This window comes from Euprymna scolopes, chromosome 3 (genome assembly GCF_053919585.1).
Source record: "Euprymna scolopes isolate OS-2025 chromosome 3, ASM5391958v1, whole genome shotgun sequence".
NCBI lineage: Eukaryota > Metazoa > Mollusca > Cephalopoda > Sepiida > Sepiolidae > Euprymna > Euprymna scolopes.
The window spans coordinates 95,517,735-95,536,189 of NC_136484.1; the positions used below are offsets into that span (position 1 = coordinate 95,517,735).

Consider the following 18,455-nt stretch of genomic DNA (forward strand, 5'->3'; position numbering starts at 1 on the left):
ACAGCTTGCATAACACCATAGTGCTGTATGAAATTGCTCATATCTATAATGAAATAATAAAAAATGTTGGAAAATTCATATGAAAATGAAGAATGCAAAGCCACAAAGTGCAAGCACTAAATGGCTTTCGTGGTGCATGGAGTTTACAGATCTTTACCTTTTTAGGAGCAGCTACCACTCCAGCTCATAAAAAAAAAAAGGAACTGCTCTTTTCTGCACTATTTGCATCTTAAAATAACCTGTTGAAAAATTTAACACATTTCCAACATTATTTTCAAATAAATCCCTATTTATTTGTCTTCTCACTGCTGGATAAAAAAAAAAAAAAAAAATGAGCTTGCCATTCATTGGCTGCAGCAAAAAAGAAAAAAATGATTGCATTCTATGAGTGCACTCCTTTTTTTAACAAAACCTCACTGGAACCAAAAACCTAAACATCACACCCAATAGAAACAAACCCTTTAGCCAAAAAAAAAAAAAAGCAAACACCAAAAAACATACCAGAGGAAAAAAGAAACAAAATAGCAGAAAAAAAAAAAATTCAACAGACAGGTCACGTTCACTCTCCAGGCCAAAAGACACTCCCCTGAGTGTTCAGAAAGAGGTAGACATGCCGAAGGATCCCCCGAAAAGAAGGGGCCGGTGGAACAGTGAAACAACCTCTGCGGTGCATGAACCTAAACTCCCCAACATACCACAACCACGCTCACAATCCAAAAGTAGAGATAAACAAAAACCACTATGCTTCTAGGACTCGAAAACCAAGAAGTCATAGAGACTGAGGAATCAAAAGATATCCCTTTTACCCCATGAACCCATAAATGACGATAAATAAGGAAAAAAAAATAAAAAATAAAAACAATACCCATGCAAAACCTTACAAATCATAACAAAACAACATTCCTACAATGGAACTGCAGAGGACTAAAACCTAATCATGAAGAAATACTTCAACAAACATAATCCAGCAGCAATATGTCTACAGGAAACACCACTCAAAGAAAATCACAATTACAAATTCAAAGAATATAACATGTACGACAAAACCCATATATCTACGACAAATAGAGCAATCGGAGGAATGTCCATACTAATCAAAAACACTATACATCACACAATCCCCCATTTAAACACTGAACTACAAGCAATAGCACTAACGGCTAACCTACACCGCAAAATCACAATCTGCTCCATATACATTCCACCAAATCAGCCAATAAAAAAAAAAAAAATAGACATGCTAATTAAACCAACTCCCGCCCCCATTTATAATAATGGGAGATTTTAATGCGCACAGCAACCATTGGTGAAGTAATCAAAACATGCACCCAGGCAATGGATCCATGTCTGCAATAGACTTAACAATATGCACTCCATCCATTTATATGGACTTCCATTGGGATGTACTCGAAGATCAACACGGAAGTGATCACTATCCCATCATACTTAAAAGTAATCAAAAAATATCGGAAGAAAAAGTCCCAAAATGGAAATTACATAAAGCCAACTGGGAAACCAATCTATGCAGAACAGAATTAGACACGAACATTCTAAATAAAGAAGAACCACTAAAACATTTCACACAAACCTTAAACAATATTGCCACCAAAACAATACTCAAAACTTCAACAAACCCCACAAAAAAATCAAACCCTTGGTTTAATGAAACCTGCAAAAAAGCGGCCAAATAAAGAAAAAAACACTTAAAAAATTCAAACAAAGCCCTACAACAATTAACTTACAAAAATATAGAGAGATTCGTGCCAAAGCACGATACACCAAAGCAAAAAAAAACATCCTGGAAAAACTATATTTCACAGCTAAACAACCAAACACCAACTAAAAAAACATGGAATATAATAAAGAAAATAGCTGGAAAAGAAACACAAAATACCATAAACTATTTAATTAAAACTGATGAAACAAAAAAGAAATAACTAATTTACTAGCTGAAGAATTCTACAAAAATTCATCAAACAAACAGTACTCAACATCATTCCAAATCCATAAAGAAACAGCAGAAAGAGAAAAACTTAATTTTACAACTAATAACAAAGAAACATACAACATACCATTCAACAGAAAAAAACTAAAAAGAGCAATAAATAAAAGCAGAACTACAACTCCAGGTCCAAACGATATACATTATCAATTCCTAAAACAACTACCAGGGTCATCTTTGAAACTGTTGCGTGACATATATAACAAAATATGGAACACAGGAGAAATACCAAAATCCTGGTTTGAATCAACTGCCAAACCAAATAAAAATGTAAGTAACCCTAACCAGCTGCCTCTCCAAAACTATGGAAAGGATGATAAACAACCGCTTAATGTGGTACCTGGAAAAAAACAACCTCTTATCAAAATATCACAGTGGATATAGACAAAAACAAAGCACAAACGACAAAATCGTACGACTAGAATCATTTATTAGACACGGTTTTGTACGCAGACACCATGTGATGGCAGTCTTTTTTGACATCCAAAAAGCCTACGATAAAACCTAGAGATATGGAATTCTAAGAGACATACACAATATAGGAATAAGAGGAAATATGGCAATATTTATACAAAACTTCCTGTCTCAAAGATACTACAAAGTACGACAAGGAAACACACTATCAGATCAATATGAGCAAGAAGCGGGAGTACCACAAGGTAGCATATTATCCACCACCTTATTCTTAATTAAAATAAATGAAATTACACAAATTGTCGACGCACAATTTGAAAGATCATTATTTGTAGATGACTGTTCAATTGCATATTCTGCATTAAATATAACAATTGAAAGAAAGATGCTTAAACGAAATAGAAAACTGGATCAAGCAATGAAAATTTTAAAAGTAATATCGAAAACAGACTGGGGAGCATACCAAGACACAATCTTAAAAATATACCAGGCACATGGAAAGCCTATACATAGAAGCCAATGAACCCCCTCTACATTTAAGATGGCAGAAATTCATAACACAATACGCAATAAAACTACAAAGTGATCCAAACAACCCAACATACGAAAAAACCTTCAACCTACAATATACAAACTTTTATACCAGTAAACCAAAAAAACATACCTTCTTTCGGATATCGCATCAAAGAAATATTAACTCAAATTAACAAAAACCATAATAACATAGCCACACACACAGTAAGCAACAAACCACCATGGACTTTGAAAGATCCAAGCACTGATCTAACTCTTACTAAATACCAAAAAAACAATACCAACAACTTAATAAATAAAAGCCACTTTGGCGAACTCAAAGAAAAGTACCTACAGCACAAAGAAATATACACTGATGGAGCCAAAACAAAAAGGAACAGGTGCAGCATGTACAGATGGAAAGAACCATCTCCAAATAAGACTTCCCATCGACACATCAGTATACACAGCAGAACTACAAGCAATGAAAATGGCACTTGAATTAATTAAGAACGACAATAAGAAAAACTTCATTATATATACCGATTCTTTGTCTAAGAGGAGAAGAACTAGAGCATCCTTATATATTAGATATAATGAACAAATACAATGAAATTATTGAAAAAGGTAAAGAAATAATCTTAGCCTGGATACCAAGTCATGTTGGTATTCCAGGCAATGAAGAAGTTGACAAATTAGCTGGAGAAGCCATTAGCAAAAATATAACAAACATCAAAATACCATACACAGATTTCAGCAGAAAAATAAGGGAACATAACAAAAATAAATGGCAAACAGAATGGGACACATATACCCAAAACAAATTACACGAGCACCAACCCATAATAAAACACAAAAACAAAACAACAATAAAAGGACGAAGAGAAAATATCGTTCTAAACAGAATCAGAATCAGACATACCAAATTAACACACTTGCACCTAATCGAAGCAACAGAAAAACCAAAATGCACTTTCTGCGACAAACAGATGACAATAAAACAACTCTTTAAATCACTTTAAACCGTAAAAACTCAAAAAACTTTTAAATACATAACTCGGAAAAAGAAACAGCAAAAACTATCTCAACTAAATACATAGCTTGGCATTAAATGACCCACGGTGGTTGATATGCCGTGAAGCCCCGATAAACACAACAACCAACCTTTTTTTAAATCCCCGTGTGTTTACCTTTCCTCCACCTCATCATCCAGAAATCCACTCTCTACTCTAATTCGCAACCCTGTCAGTTACTCAAGGCCCCCTTTCTAACCCAACCATTCTCAACATAATACAAAACTGCATTCTCAGTCAAATCGCTTTTTAAAATGTTTTCCCTTAAATTTTATTTCAGTTCTGTAAGTTAATTAGAGCAAACTGGGTTTTGGCAGTATTTCCAATTAATTTATATTTACGTAAACGATATTTCAGTAAAAAAAAAAAAAAAAAAAAAAAAGGAAACAGTAAACGGTAATTTATTCGAAAAATACAATGTCCTTTAAAGAGAACGCATAAAACCACTAACGCTCAAAAGAAAAGTTGCCAGAAACAAAATAGTTAATTTTGTACAGGAAAACAAGTCTGTGACATCTCTCCTAATTTTTATTTGACTAACCCCCCCCCCCCAGTACTGTGCATTCCCCTCTCAACAATCGCAGTCACCCGGTTTTCAAATTTTTTATTCTTTTTTTATTCTTGTTTTAACCGTGTCGTCTTGGCGATTGCCGAGAGCACGGACACTGGTTTACAAGAACCAAAAAGTTAAAATAACGAACGAAAATGCCAAGTCCATTTTGATCTCGCCCTATCCCATCCGCATACATATATTCATATCATTTAAAGACTATTTGCTTACAAATTATACAACTATAAATAAAATAACCGAAAATGTGTCCTTTTAAGTTCAGTTTACTGCCCCGTGCAACATGTTGCCAGAAACCATAGTCAACCTACAGATGACCAAATAATTCAAGGCAGTGTTGGATGCATAATGGCTATACCAATATCGTGTCCCCAGGCATTAGCGACTCACTGCCTTGAATTGTTTGGTCATCTGTAGGTTGATTGTGGTTTCTGGCAACATGTTGCACGGGGCAGTAAACTGAACTTAAAAGGATACATTTTCGGTTATTTTATTTATATGTAATCTGCATCCGTTTTTTTTTATCCCGTTACAAATTAATAATTTTAATGTATCTTTCAGGTTTCTCACTTTAACCGATCATTATGAATTTTTGAACACACTTGGTAAGCTTAAGGATGAGTAATGTAGGCTATATTTACGTTTAATTTAGTTACATCCAAAAGAGGAAAAATTTAGATGAAACCCTTTGTAAAGATTCAAATAATTCTGAACTTTTATGCAATTAAAACAAGAAATATTAGACATCAATTAATAAATATTCTCTAAATTCCAGTTTCTTTGGATTGTTTCAAATGGATTTTAAGGGGCACAATACGAGCATAAGCCTCTCATTTTGTAAATTAAAATATTTCAGATGGGCATTAAATTTAATCCATAGTCATTAGACATCAGTTAAGGAAGATTTCCTGTATTTCAAATTTTTTTAAAGACATTTTCTAGAATCCAAATCAAAATGGATTCTAGTAAAATTGAAATAAGGATTGTAGACATAAGATTTAATATTAATGTATCCTGATTTTAATCCTTGTATCGGTATAGAAAACGGATGCAGAGAATTAATTTCAACCATAATGAGAAGGATATTCATCTATATTAGTATAATCTGCTGTAGATATAAAACTCAATGTATGTGTGTGTGTGTGTGTCTGTCTGTTTGTGTGTGCGTTTTTGTATGTGTATGTGTTTATGTACGCGTTTGTGTGTGTATGTATACGTTTTTGTGTGTATGCATTTTTGTGTATGCGTTTGTATATGTATGTGTTTGCATACAGAAAAAAAGATTAGAAAATCTACATAAAAATTAATTATGTAAAATTTATTGGGAAGATAATGAAAGTGTTCTCGAGTCTGTGAGGGAATGATCCGTTAAAATTTCAAATAAATCTGGATTAAATTTATATCATAGACATAAAATTCTCTGGAGAAGACGATGGAAGTGGCCTCGAATTTCTACATTTCTTTCTGTATGTTGAAAATTTATGTGTCACCACGTCTAAGTGATTCATACAGACAGAACTCCCTTAACAGTTCAAATACAGATATTCGATTTAAGTGAAATTCAAATGTGTAAAAACAATATACATGTGTAAAAACAATATACATATGTAAAAACAATATACATGTGTAAAAACAATATACATGTGTTAAAACAATATACATGTGTTAAAACAATATACATGTGTTAAAACAATATACATGTGTAAAAACAATATACATATGTTAAAACAATATACATATGTTAAAACAATATACATGTGTTAAAACAATATACATATGTTAAAACAATATACATGTGTAAAAAAAATATACATATGTTAAAACAATATACATATGTTAAAACAATATACATGTGTAAAAACAATATACATATGTTAAAACAATATACATGTGTAAAAACAATATACATGTGTTAAAACAATATACATGTGTAAAAACAATATACATATGTTAAAACAATATACATATGTTAAAACAATATACATGTGTTAAAAAAATATACATGTGTTAAAACAATATACATATGTTAAAACAATATACATGTGTAAAAACAATATACATACAAGACATAATTCAAAGAGTTTTCCAACATTTCAGCTTCTTTCAACTATATTATGGGCGAATCGGGAGAAGGCGGAAGAAAGTAACACGTTGTTATGAGCATATAGAAAGCACATAATAGTCACCCTCATTCCATCACGAGCAACATCAGGTCTATAACAATGACATAATCAAGTCGATACACCGATTCCCGTTATATCATCGAAGTTAAGCAACGTTGAGCTTGGTCAGTACTAAAATGGGTGACCATTAAGGAATTCCAGCTGCTGTATGTGCTCTCCACTTATCTTGGCATTGTTTCCAGTCGTCTAGCCCTCCTCCTTACCACTGGACACTAGCAGTGCTGATTCAGGAGAGGCGTGGTTGGAGATTGTGCAACCTTTGCCTCAAAATTACACGTGCAGTTATTCTAACAGGGGATACCAGTTGTCTTTCGAGACTGAACAAAGGCGATGATGATGATAACAATCTAATCCTATGTATCTAGAATATTATTCATTTTGGAGCAGAACTGTTAGACGTAATGAATGCGTAATGTGGGATATATTTATTTTAATCTAGTTTCATGCAAAAGAAGAAAAAAATAGAGGAGGCAGCTTGTGAAAATTTAACAATAAATATTAGGCATCAATTAATAAATTTTCTTCGAATTTCGTTTTCATTAGAATATTTTTAAGGAATTTAGAATACGAGTACATTGTCTCATTAAAAAAAATTAAAGTATTGGAATTTTATCCATAGTCATTAGACACGAATGAAGCAAAGTTTCCTGAATTTCAAATTGTTCAAGTCTTAAATTTTAGACATTTTCTAGAATCAAAATGTTAGTCAAAATTAGAATAAGGATCCTAGACATAAGGTTTAGTATCATTATATCCTGATTTTAATCTTTGTAAAGGGGGAAAAACTTAACAAAAATTGATTATAACAATCTAATCTTATTTATATATCTAGAAGTGCACTTACAGAATGGCAGATTTTTTTTCTTGAATTCTTACAACGTTTATTCTGTTTCCAGATATTGACGAATGCGCCACTGACAATTATAACTGTTCTGACATATGCATGAATACTGTTGGGGATGCATATTGCACCTGTGAAGCTGGTTATCAATTACTGGATGATAAGAAGCATTGTACAGGTAAAAACAATTTTTATTTTTATTTCAAACTAGCTGTAGTGATCCAATGCAGAGAAGCCATTTTAGTTTTTCATTTTTATTTGTTCGCACAGTTTTTTTTTAAATCAAGGTAGACAACTCCTATTTTATAATTCAATTTAAAATGAGTTATTCCTCTTGCTGATTTTTATTTTTAACGCGTCATATCATAAGTTTGGACTAAGTAATAAAAAGTTGTAGCTAAGTATTTTATTTCATTGCCAATAAGACGATGCAACAATAACTAATGAAAGTTGGCTGATCAGAAGTAAAATTTGATTTATCAGTTTAAATGCTATTTGAGTCTGGCTTTGAAAATCCGCTAAGATAACTTTATATGTTAAATTTGTGAATAAATTAATGATTTTTAATTAAAACTGGTTTAAACACAAAAAGCAGAAATAAAATTATTCTTGAAACAAACTGTTGTGGTTTAAATGTGAAAAAAAAAAGAATAAGAAGGCTTAGAAATAGTAAAATGAACTATACATTGCTTAAGTCGGACTCCAACTGGAAAGACAAAATAAGATTGCGACCTACTCTCTGTGAGTTTCAGATCCAGATTGCTCGATCACAGAAACTTGTTACCGGAAGTGATGTCAGGAATAGTCCATCGTCAGAATCTGTAAGGCGTGCTACCCCAACACAAAATCATATTCCAACAAAATTGATCCTTACACTGAATAGAATATCACAAATAAATTCTTATAATTTGTACAAAGCTTTAAAGAAATTCTCCGAGAGTGAAGAAAATTTGCTGTGTGCAAAAAATGATGCTTTATTATATACTAGCAATTGCCCACTGTGGTGTAATGAATAAATTTACTAAGTAAAATTCAGTTCTAAGTGACACACTTCTGGATGTTGAAGGTTCAATCGTCAGTTCATGTGATGATAAGAATAAAATCGTGAATTACTTAAGAATTCTATTCGGTCATGGCTGACAAAACAATAGCATGCTACACTTGTGATTTCCATTCAAGAGCATGCTAACCTTTTGATTTTTATTCCAAATTCTTTGCAGATTCTTTTGTTTGACAAAAAAAAAAAATCCGAGTTTGACAAGATGTACTTGAAATAGATCGAAGATTATATCGGCCAAAACATTGTGAGAATATCACTGAAGATGAGAACAGTAGTCCTTCATAAAGTGCTGAAAGAAAAAAGTAAATTCGTATGAAACCGCATAGTACAATCTTTTAACCGTTTTGGTTCTGCTTGTTGACATTGTTTTCCAGACTTTTTCTCGAATCAGGTACTTATAGAGGGAGGTATGTAAAGGTTGCCAGCATCCATATATGAAAACAGACCTATGAAATCGAATGGATTCGAACATGACACATTCAAATCGTTAGTTCGAGTCATTGTCCACTTCATCTCTCAGATATTGCATTGATCAAAATAGGGTTTAATCAGATGGTGCAACGTCTAAGCTATAGGGTGGATGCAGCAGAAGTTTCTCATTGCTCTCTCTCTCTCTCTCTGTATACAACGTTGCATTGTCTTGTTAAAAAAAAACAAAAAAGAAAACACGTTTTTAATGAGCAAGATGTGGACGTTTCAAGCAAATTAAGTTGCCTTCAGTAAAGTTCATCCCTAGATAGCATGACTATTCAGCACAAATTCAAAAGTCAGAAATTCCTTTGAAGTTCCAACATACAGAAATCTTCATCTTTTCCAAATTGTTATACTTGTCTTGGAGACTTTGGCTTCAGCTCATATTGGCACCTATTTTTAAAAAAAAATTTTTTTAAAATATTTTAAATCATGTTCATCTCAAACAAGGCACATCGCCACTTGGATGTAAGATGCTACTATCTGGAACCTTGTTTAGGGAATATGAGTAAGATGTTGGTTTACATTACATTTAAACTTCTTCATGTTAATTCAGTCAGGGAAGCAGGTAGCAGGAAGGGAATTCTAAAGTCTAGATGTCCAAGAGTAGAAAGCTTTATAGTGTAGGGGTGTGATTTTGTTGCAAAGTAGGCTTATCAGGTGTATGTACATTGAGGGGGCACAAGTGCAAAGAGTTCATCAGAACACATTCTATTAAAATATTTGTAAAACAAGCACATTGTAGTATTGAGCTTAATTAACAGTGTGGGATGTATTGGATTGGAGACTTTTTTTGAACCCTGTCCAAGAGGGAGAGGCTAGCGGTAGATGCACCAGCCCAGATGTAACAACAATACTCCATGCATGGGCGAATGGTGGTTTTGTAGAGGAACAGGATATTGTCAGATATGAGTAATCTTCTAGCATGGTAGAGAGAGCCCACCTTCTTTGCAGCAACCTTCGCAATGTCCTCAATGTAATTGTTTCAGTTCATATTGCCTGCGTATGTAAAGCCGAGGAATTTGAAGGAAGAACTCTCAGGTAGGATGGTATTTTATGGCTATCGGTGGTTGGGAAGCTTTCTTGTCTGGTACTGATGATTTCGAAATTCAAGTGTTTCATATAAGTGTTGCAGTTTCAGAAGATCACAGCAATGATAAAGAAGATGATGATGAGAAAGATAGATAAAAACTAAAATGATGTATGATTCAAGGGTATTTATTTAAATGAAACGTCACGAGTAATTCTGTGACAAGTCTATGCAAGTTTTTCTTGTGATGCTCGACAACAACGACGACGACAACAACAACAACAGCAACAACAATAATAATAATAAAACCAATAATAATAATAAAACCAATAATAATAATAAAAACAATAATAATAATAAAACCAATAATAACAATAATAATAATAATAATAATAATAATAAAAACAACAATAATAATAATAAATAATAATAATAATAAAACAATAATAATAATAATAATAATAAAAAACAATAATAAAAATAATAAAAAAACAATAATAATAACAACAACAATAATAACAATGACAATGAAAATAATAATAAAACAATAATAACAGTAATAACAATAATACGAATAATAACATTAAAAACAACTAACAATAGTAAAAATAACAATATTAAAAACAATAATAATAGCAATATTAATAACAATAATAATAATAACAATGATGACAATAATAACAATAATAACAATTACAATAATAACAATAAGATTAATAATAAAAATAGTAATAATAATTAATAAAATACAATAATAATAATTAATAAATAATAATAATAATAACAACAATAATAATAGTAATCAATCATCTTTTGTCCTGGAATTAGTGTTAAGATTTAGGAATAAATAAAGAGAAGAGAAAACTGTTAATGGTGGTTGTAATAATAATAAATAATAATAATTAATAAATAATGATTAATAGGTAATAAGTAAATAATTAATAAAGAACAACAACAACAATAATAATAATAATAATAATAATAATAATAAGCATACAACAGATAAAAATTAAAAAGACAATGATGCATAATTCCAAGATATTTATTCAAATGAAATTTCAATGGTAATTGTCTGTTTGTGCAAATGTGTGCTCGTGAAATTCCAGTGTTCCATTAAAAACCACAAAATAAATGTTTTCATGAAATAAATGCTCATTGTAAATGCTGATATAATTTAACACAAAAACTATCTATCCATTTGTTCGTGCATGAATGGAATGCGGCAAGTATTTTTGCAGACACGAGACGGATGGGATGCTGAGGAAACCGTAATGAGGACACTAATAGAATTATCTGATGTAGACGCGATTGTTTTTCGTAACATAAATCAAAACTACAAATGAAACGAGTTGAGTTCCAACGGTGAAAGAGACAAATCGAAGAGATATACAAATGTGAAATATATAAAATATTGATTAGCAAAGCATTATTGTGTGACAAAACTATTCATCTAAATGCTTATCTTATGCCTTGTGTTTCCCCAGATATTAACGAATGCGTAAAAACGCCAGACATATGCGATGATATATGTATCAACACTATCGGATCCTATCGGTGTTTGTGCAACAAAACCGGTTTCAGGCTTCATGAGAATAAAAGAACTTGTGCTGGTAAGTGCAAAATCGTTCGATTATTTTTCAATTTCTTTTTTTTTTGCTTGTAATTAAGTATAGCTACTGGTACAGTTTATGACCCATGCTAAAACTCTGCATCTTCCGATAGTTTACGTAAGCAGTCGGAAGATGCCGAGGTGCTTAGTCAATCAGACTGCAGCAGACGACAATTTGCAATTGCACATAGAGTAAATTGTAAAATCCAGTAAGTTAAGACAAAATGATAGTAAATTACAGCGTTTTAGAACGGACGATCCAGTCTCCTGAAAGACACACACACACACACACACACACACACACTATATATATATATATATATATATATATATATATATATATATATACACACACACACACACACACACACTATATATATATATATATATATATATATATATATATACACACACACACACACACACATTTTTTGGAACGTAGTCCTGACCTTAAATGTTTTTTATTGCTTTCTTTTCTTTTTTTAATTTATTTTTGAATCAAATCCTTGACTAACCCTTACTTAACCGGCCTGGTTAAAAAGCTGTACGGAAAGTAAAAAAAAAAAAAAAATTAAAAAAAATAATAATAATAATAATTAAACGAAACTTAATTTGTTCGTGAAAATAAAAATTGTAATATATATATTTGTAAAATTGTAATATATATATATATATATATATATATATATATATGTTTCGTGGCTAAATTTTAAATTCTGAAAAAAAAAAAAACAACAACATATAGAGACATATATTCGATTTAAGAATTTATTTTTTGGCAAAAGGAACATATACAAGGGGTTATTTTAATTTCCTTAATCCATGGATTTTCAACAATGGCTCATATCATCAGAGGAAATGAAATGCAGTTAGCAAAATGTTCAGCTGCGAATGGACGCTATTTTGCTTTTCAGCACAATTATTGAAAATAGTTTTTGGATGGTTGTGGATAATTATATGGAGAAAATTATACGAAAGAGACGTTGATAAAACCCGGGTAATCCATTATCGGAAGGAGTCCAATGTCGTTCAGGGTTATAAATCCAGGTGGGCAGAAAATCGGAAGTGATATTCCCATATAGCAAAAGTGTATTGCTCCTTATTGATTTTTCGTAAAGTATCTGGGGTAGCCTTATTCGTTGTTGCGTTGAGTGTGTGTTGGTTGGTGTAGTCCAAATGCTTTCTCAGTGTTGACAAAGTGTATCCGAAGTTGGGTGGATATACCATTCCATTGTAATTATCCCCGTGAGTAATAGAATTTGAGCATTGAGTTAAGTATGCTATGGACCTCGAAATCAATAGTGTAGGTAGCAAAAGCAAAAATAGCAAAATAATCCTGGATATGATATTCAGAACAATGCGTTGGATGGCTTGCTTAAGGTGTGAGTCTCTGTAGAAAGATAGTTTGTTTTCTTGTATATAGTGGGTGAGGGAAGCCTTTTAGATGAGGGATAGAGGAGAGTGGAGTGAGGTAGAGAGGGCAAAGAGAGAGGGGGGGTTAAAGTTGGGCGAGCATACAGGGTCTTAATGGAATTCTTTTTTTTGGCGGGGAGGGAGGAATTGTATTTTAGTATTCTTTAAAAGGGTTGACCTCTGGGTTCAAGTGGGAAATGGATATTCTTGTGATTTTCAAAGTGGGTGTGCGTGATATGGGTTGGGTGTGCTGCTTTTGCTATGCGGATGGGTGAGCGATTGTGGTGGAGATGGAGAGGAGTCATGGTGTAAAAATGTGGAATGTTTGGAGTGTTACTTAATTAAGTGAGTTTATGGTTGGGTTCTTTTAATTTTGAGTGTATATTTAAAGGTGACTTCATTAGTTGCGATAAGTCGGTTCAATATGCTTGTTGTCGTAGTATGATGTGGTTTAATTAAGTTTGTTTAAATTTTATTTAAAATACATATATTTCTTTTTGGAGGCGATCTATGGATGACTTTGTTTTGTTGTTCGTTGGGTTGGAATTGATATTTGAGTGAGTGCTTTATATACTGTGGCTAGTTAGATATTTTTATAAAGGGTAGAATTGATTTAAATGTGGGGCTGGGTATGGGGTCACCCAAGCATGGTTGTTTTAATTATTTATATAATGATTACTTGTATATCCATCTATCAAACCTAAACATAAGTGCAAATATAAGCACATATATAGCCACAGCGACACATACATATGTACATATACATATATAGACATATACATAGTATACATTTATGCACAAACACTGATCCATACCATGCTTACATAAATATAGACTTATATACATACGCATCGTTATACTAATGCAACATGTGCACTCAATTACATATATACATATCATAACGCAAAACACGCATATTGGAGAGGGGAACTGTTTATACAGCTGGGCGATTATGCATCCGGGCGAATATGCATGCGCGCATACTCGAGTGTACAACTGCGCTCATATGCACGGTCGGACAATGATATAATCAAGTGCAAGCATGCAAATCATACCCCTTTTATTTTGCATACCATCGTATACATACAGCAAATGAACATCTTCATGAGTGTTATGTCTAAAAAGAGATAAAGGTGCGCACACTGATAGATCTAACATACAAATACAGAAAGCGTGCACCTTCCATTAAAGATATATATACATCAATAAATGATCGGGTTTATCTAACGATTCATTTTTAGAGAGGGAGAGGCAGAATATCCCCCATTGCCAACACATTTATATGGTCCAGGGAGATATAGATAGTTAGTGTTCCAATATACGGCTAAGGTTTGTAACTCTTTTAAATGCCCATGCTCACACAAACACACGCACATACATATATACATATACACATATACATGCACACGCACATATATACATATACACACATAAACACATACATATGCGTATACACGCACACATACACACACGTGCATACATAAATATATACACACTGTAGCTCATAATCATCTGTATATACACTCAACACAAAACGAACGTCTACAAGCTCACACATATATATACATCCACATATATAAGGAAATGAAGTTAATGGAGACAAGATCATGCAAATATATATATATATATATATATATACACACACACACATACACACTTATATATGCATATACACACACATACACATATATACACATATATACAGATGTACAGCCATACACATATAGACATGTACAAACATATACCTGCTCAAACATGCACATGTATAAATACACATATAGACATACGAAAATATTAAAATATTAACGTTGCTACAGCACATGCAACATCCACCCCCTCATGCGTACATACATATACACTCATACAAGCGTGAATCCATGCTTATACACATAGGGACAGCATGCCAAAACTAGTTCAGGTATGGTGACTTAAGTGGTTTTGAGCTGGCTATACTTGAATCTTTTCCTGTGCTTGCATAACGAAATAAGCTCATTTTTGGTGTTTATCGTGGCTTTAGGATATGTTATTATTGCAACTGCTTCTGAAGTGCAAAGGTTGCAGAATTTGGATTTAGGGGTGTATGAATTGGATTTGTTCAATAAATCCCATTTTAGTGAGTACGGAATATTACTATGTTGGAGGTCTTTAATCAGAGTTGTTAGGGAGTTGCCTCTATTGCTATTTCGATTTTCATTATTAAAGGAGCTTATATGGTTGGAAATTCTCAGTTTAATTAGATTTGCCGTTGCGCCAATATACGTGTGGGATTTTACATTTGTATTAATGGTGTTTAAGTTGTCGGAATTTCTACTATGGGTGTAGGATAAACTTATAGAGGGGGACGGGATGATTAGATTCGAATCGGTTTTAGGATGGGGTTCCTGAGTGACTTGGGTGTTATAATGTGTCTTATTTATGGAGTTGGCATAGTTGGAGTCACTGGAGCTCTCTAATGTTGTTGGTTCAGTAGTTAATGTGTTTTGAGTACGATTTTTTAGTGTTCTATCTATCCATATAATTATCCACAACCACTCAAAAAACTATTTTCAATAATTGTGCTGAAAAGCAAAATAGCGTCCATTCGCAGCTGAAGATTTTGCTAACTGCATTTCATTTCCTCTGAAGATATAGCCATTGTTGAAAATCCATGGATTAAGGAAATTAAAATAACCCCTACTATATATTTATTTTGTCAAGCAATAAATTCTTAAATCGAATATATGTCTCTATATGTTTTTTTTTTCAGAATTTAAAATTTAACCACAAAACTTATATATTGCTCTATTCTTAAATATTGAGCTTTTCCTTTTTGGCTAGGATCACCTTGAAAGTATTACTTTAAGTAATATCTATCAGGATTTTTCATCTGAATTCTATCAGTGTCTTATCTCGCTTATATATATATATATATATATATATATATATATATATATATATATATATCTTATCAGTATTTTTCATACAGAATTTTAATATGTGCAGATAAATTAAAATTCGATAAATTGTCCATATACCAATAAAGTTAAAGTCCAAATAAGATAACTTGATTTTTAAGCTTCAAAATTACCAGCATCGGTATATTATTTTCACGAAATCAAGACAACAAAGATCGAAGTGATAGCAACAAGTTGTGTAGTTACAATCGTTTCGTGACCCTTCGGGAAATTTCAAACATTGTCGTTTGATAATATTTTCAATAACGACCCCTCTTCAGACGATGAAAAAACACTATTTGATGAACAATAGGTAATGCAATTGGAATCTTCGATTAGGAAACAATGCGGTTGAACCAAGCTGCATGTCTTACGTCACAGTTTGGTTTGGAAACCAAACTGTGAAGTAGGACATGTAGGTAGGTTCAGCCGGTTTCCAAACCAAACAAAACTGTGCAGATAGGTTCATCCACATGGTTTCCTAATTCTCATTTTCGCTCCTTCGGACTTTTACTTCAACACCTGATGATGATTCATGGACGAATCGAAAGCGCTCGTGACTGCAACAATTATGGAACTTTTATTAATATTTTTGATTTTGATACAAAAAAACATTATATGGAAAATCGAAAAATTAAAAAAAAAAAAAAGAATCATAAAGCAAAGTGTCTCCGTTGCATTTAATAATAATAATAATAATAATAATAATATATATATATATATATATATATATATATATATATATATATATATATATATATATATATATATATATATACTAGCAGCTCGGAATTTAAAGAGGATTAACAAATGTTCCACACTTCTAATACTTTTATTGTCATCAAAATCGGTGAAATCGCTCATTCGTTAATCAAATCAATTGATTGCTTGCTCTTGTCAAGAACTCGCCTCTGTGCACTGGGAGGAAGGTGCACATGCCTCCCCGATTTAGTCCACAATTCAGTGTAGTCTTATATTGCAATGTAGAGAACCTACTGTTGATTTCATGAAATTATTTTTAATTTTATATAATAACTTGAATTAAGGTTAAAAATCAAAAGTCAAGTACAATTATCCAGTTATACTATAAACAGAAACGTTTATTTTGAACACACATCTGTCTTATCAAAGAACCTACTGCTGATTTTATAGGCCGAACCATTCTGCTTGTGTTGTGATAAAACTTCTTGAATGCAATTATGTGGGTAGGCTGCATAAAAGTATCAAGTTTGACCAAAATTGGACTGTTTCTTCTTTAATCAGATTTCTTCGATTATCGTTACTTATCAGAGGTATTCCGATACAAATCCTATTAGTTTGTTTTGACTCTGAATCGATTGTAAAGGTAAACTCGATGAATATATTAAAATCACACTTATTTGTTGCTAATTTATAGAACATGTCGGTACACTTGTAGATTAACAGCTTCAACTACATCACCCTTTGTTCCATTCCTCCAAAAAGATTCTACTTTTTTAGGTGATTACGTGAGGGGAAAAAAACAAAACAAATAATTATTTAACATTTAGAATAGGGTATCAGTTTCGGCCCTAAAGTTAAAGTAAAATGATCCTCCATTTTCGGGGTATTCTAACTTTTAGGGTTGTTAACTAGATGTTCTTTTACAATTAATTCTTAAGTCCGACTAGCAAGGTCATAAAACCACGTGTAGAACCGCCTCCCTCTCAAAAGTTCACAGCATATATCCCCACCCCCGCAAAAATAAATAATATTATTTTTTTGCCATAAACGCTAAAATAGATTTTTTAAAAAATGGGGGTCAGTTTTACATGAAATTTAAGGTAAAACTTACCACTTACTCTAAATTGGCCTTTTGGTCAAGATCAAAGTGTAGTATCTGTTCTTCAGATGCTGCACTTCATTTTCTTGTTCTCTTTCGGTGGAGGAGAAATCCTTCACGACTGAGACAATTTTTATTTTTGTACCTTTTCTCCACATTAAACAACGACCTTGGTGTCTAACTCTGTCCCGTGGGGAGGCATAGTAAATAGGTACTCTAAATTGTAAAATTATTGCCTCTTTTAAGTTCTTATTTCTACCAAGTTATTCAGGGTGTTTAGAGGTACTCACCTAAAAAAAGAGAATCACGTTTTTAGTGTGTGTGTATAAATTTGGATTTTTACTTCTGGATAACGGACTTTTACTAAATTTTTGGATTTTACTGTTATTGGAACGTCTACTCTTCACTCAACTATCCATTCACGTGAAATCATTTTTCTTTTTTCCCCATTCCCTTTGCCTCACTATTTTTTAACTTTTACCAAGTAACCCATAGAGCTTACTCGTAGTTTCATTAAATACTTTGCAAGCAAAATCCGATTCCA

At 32.3% G+C, this 18,455-nt stretch overlaps 1 protein-coding gene across 1 annotated transcript in view; it reads left to right on the forward strand.

The window, feature by feature from the left end:
* The window catches only part of LOC145261966 (uncharacterized), a 620,004-nt gene that overhangs the window by 279,049 nt on the left and 322,500 nt on the right, over positions 1-18,455 (forward strand). Inside the window, exons 17-18 of the mRNA XM_080119795.1 lie at positions 7,650-7,772; positions 11,640-11,765. Coding sequence (XP_079975921.1) covers positions 7,650-7,772; positions 11,640-11,765 — 249 coding nt within the window. The remainder of the gene's footprint in view (positions 1-7,649; positions 7,773-11,639; positions 11,766-18,455) is intronic.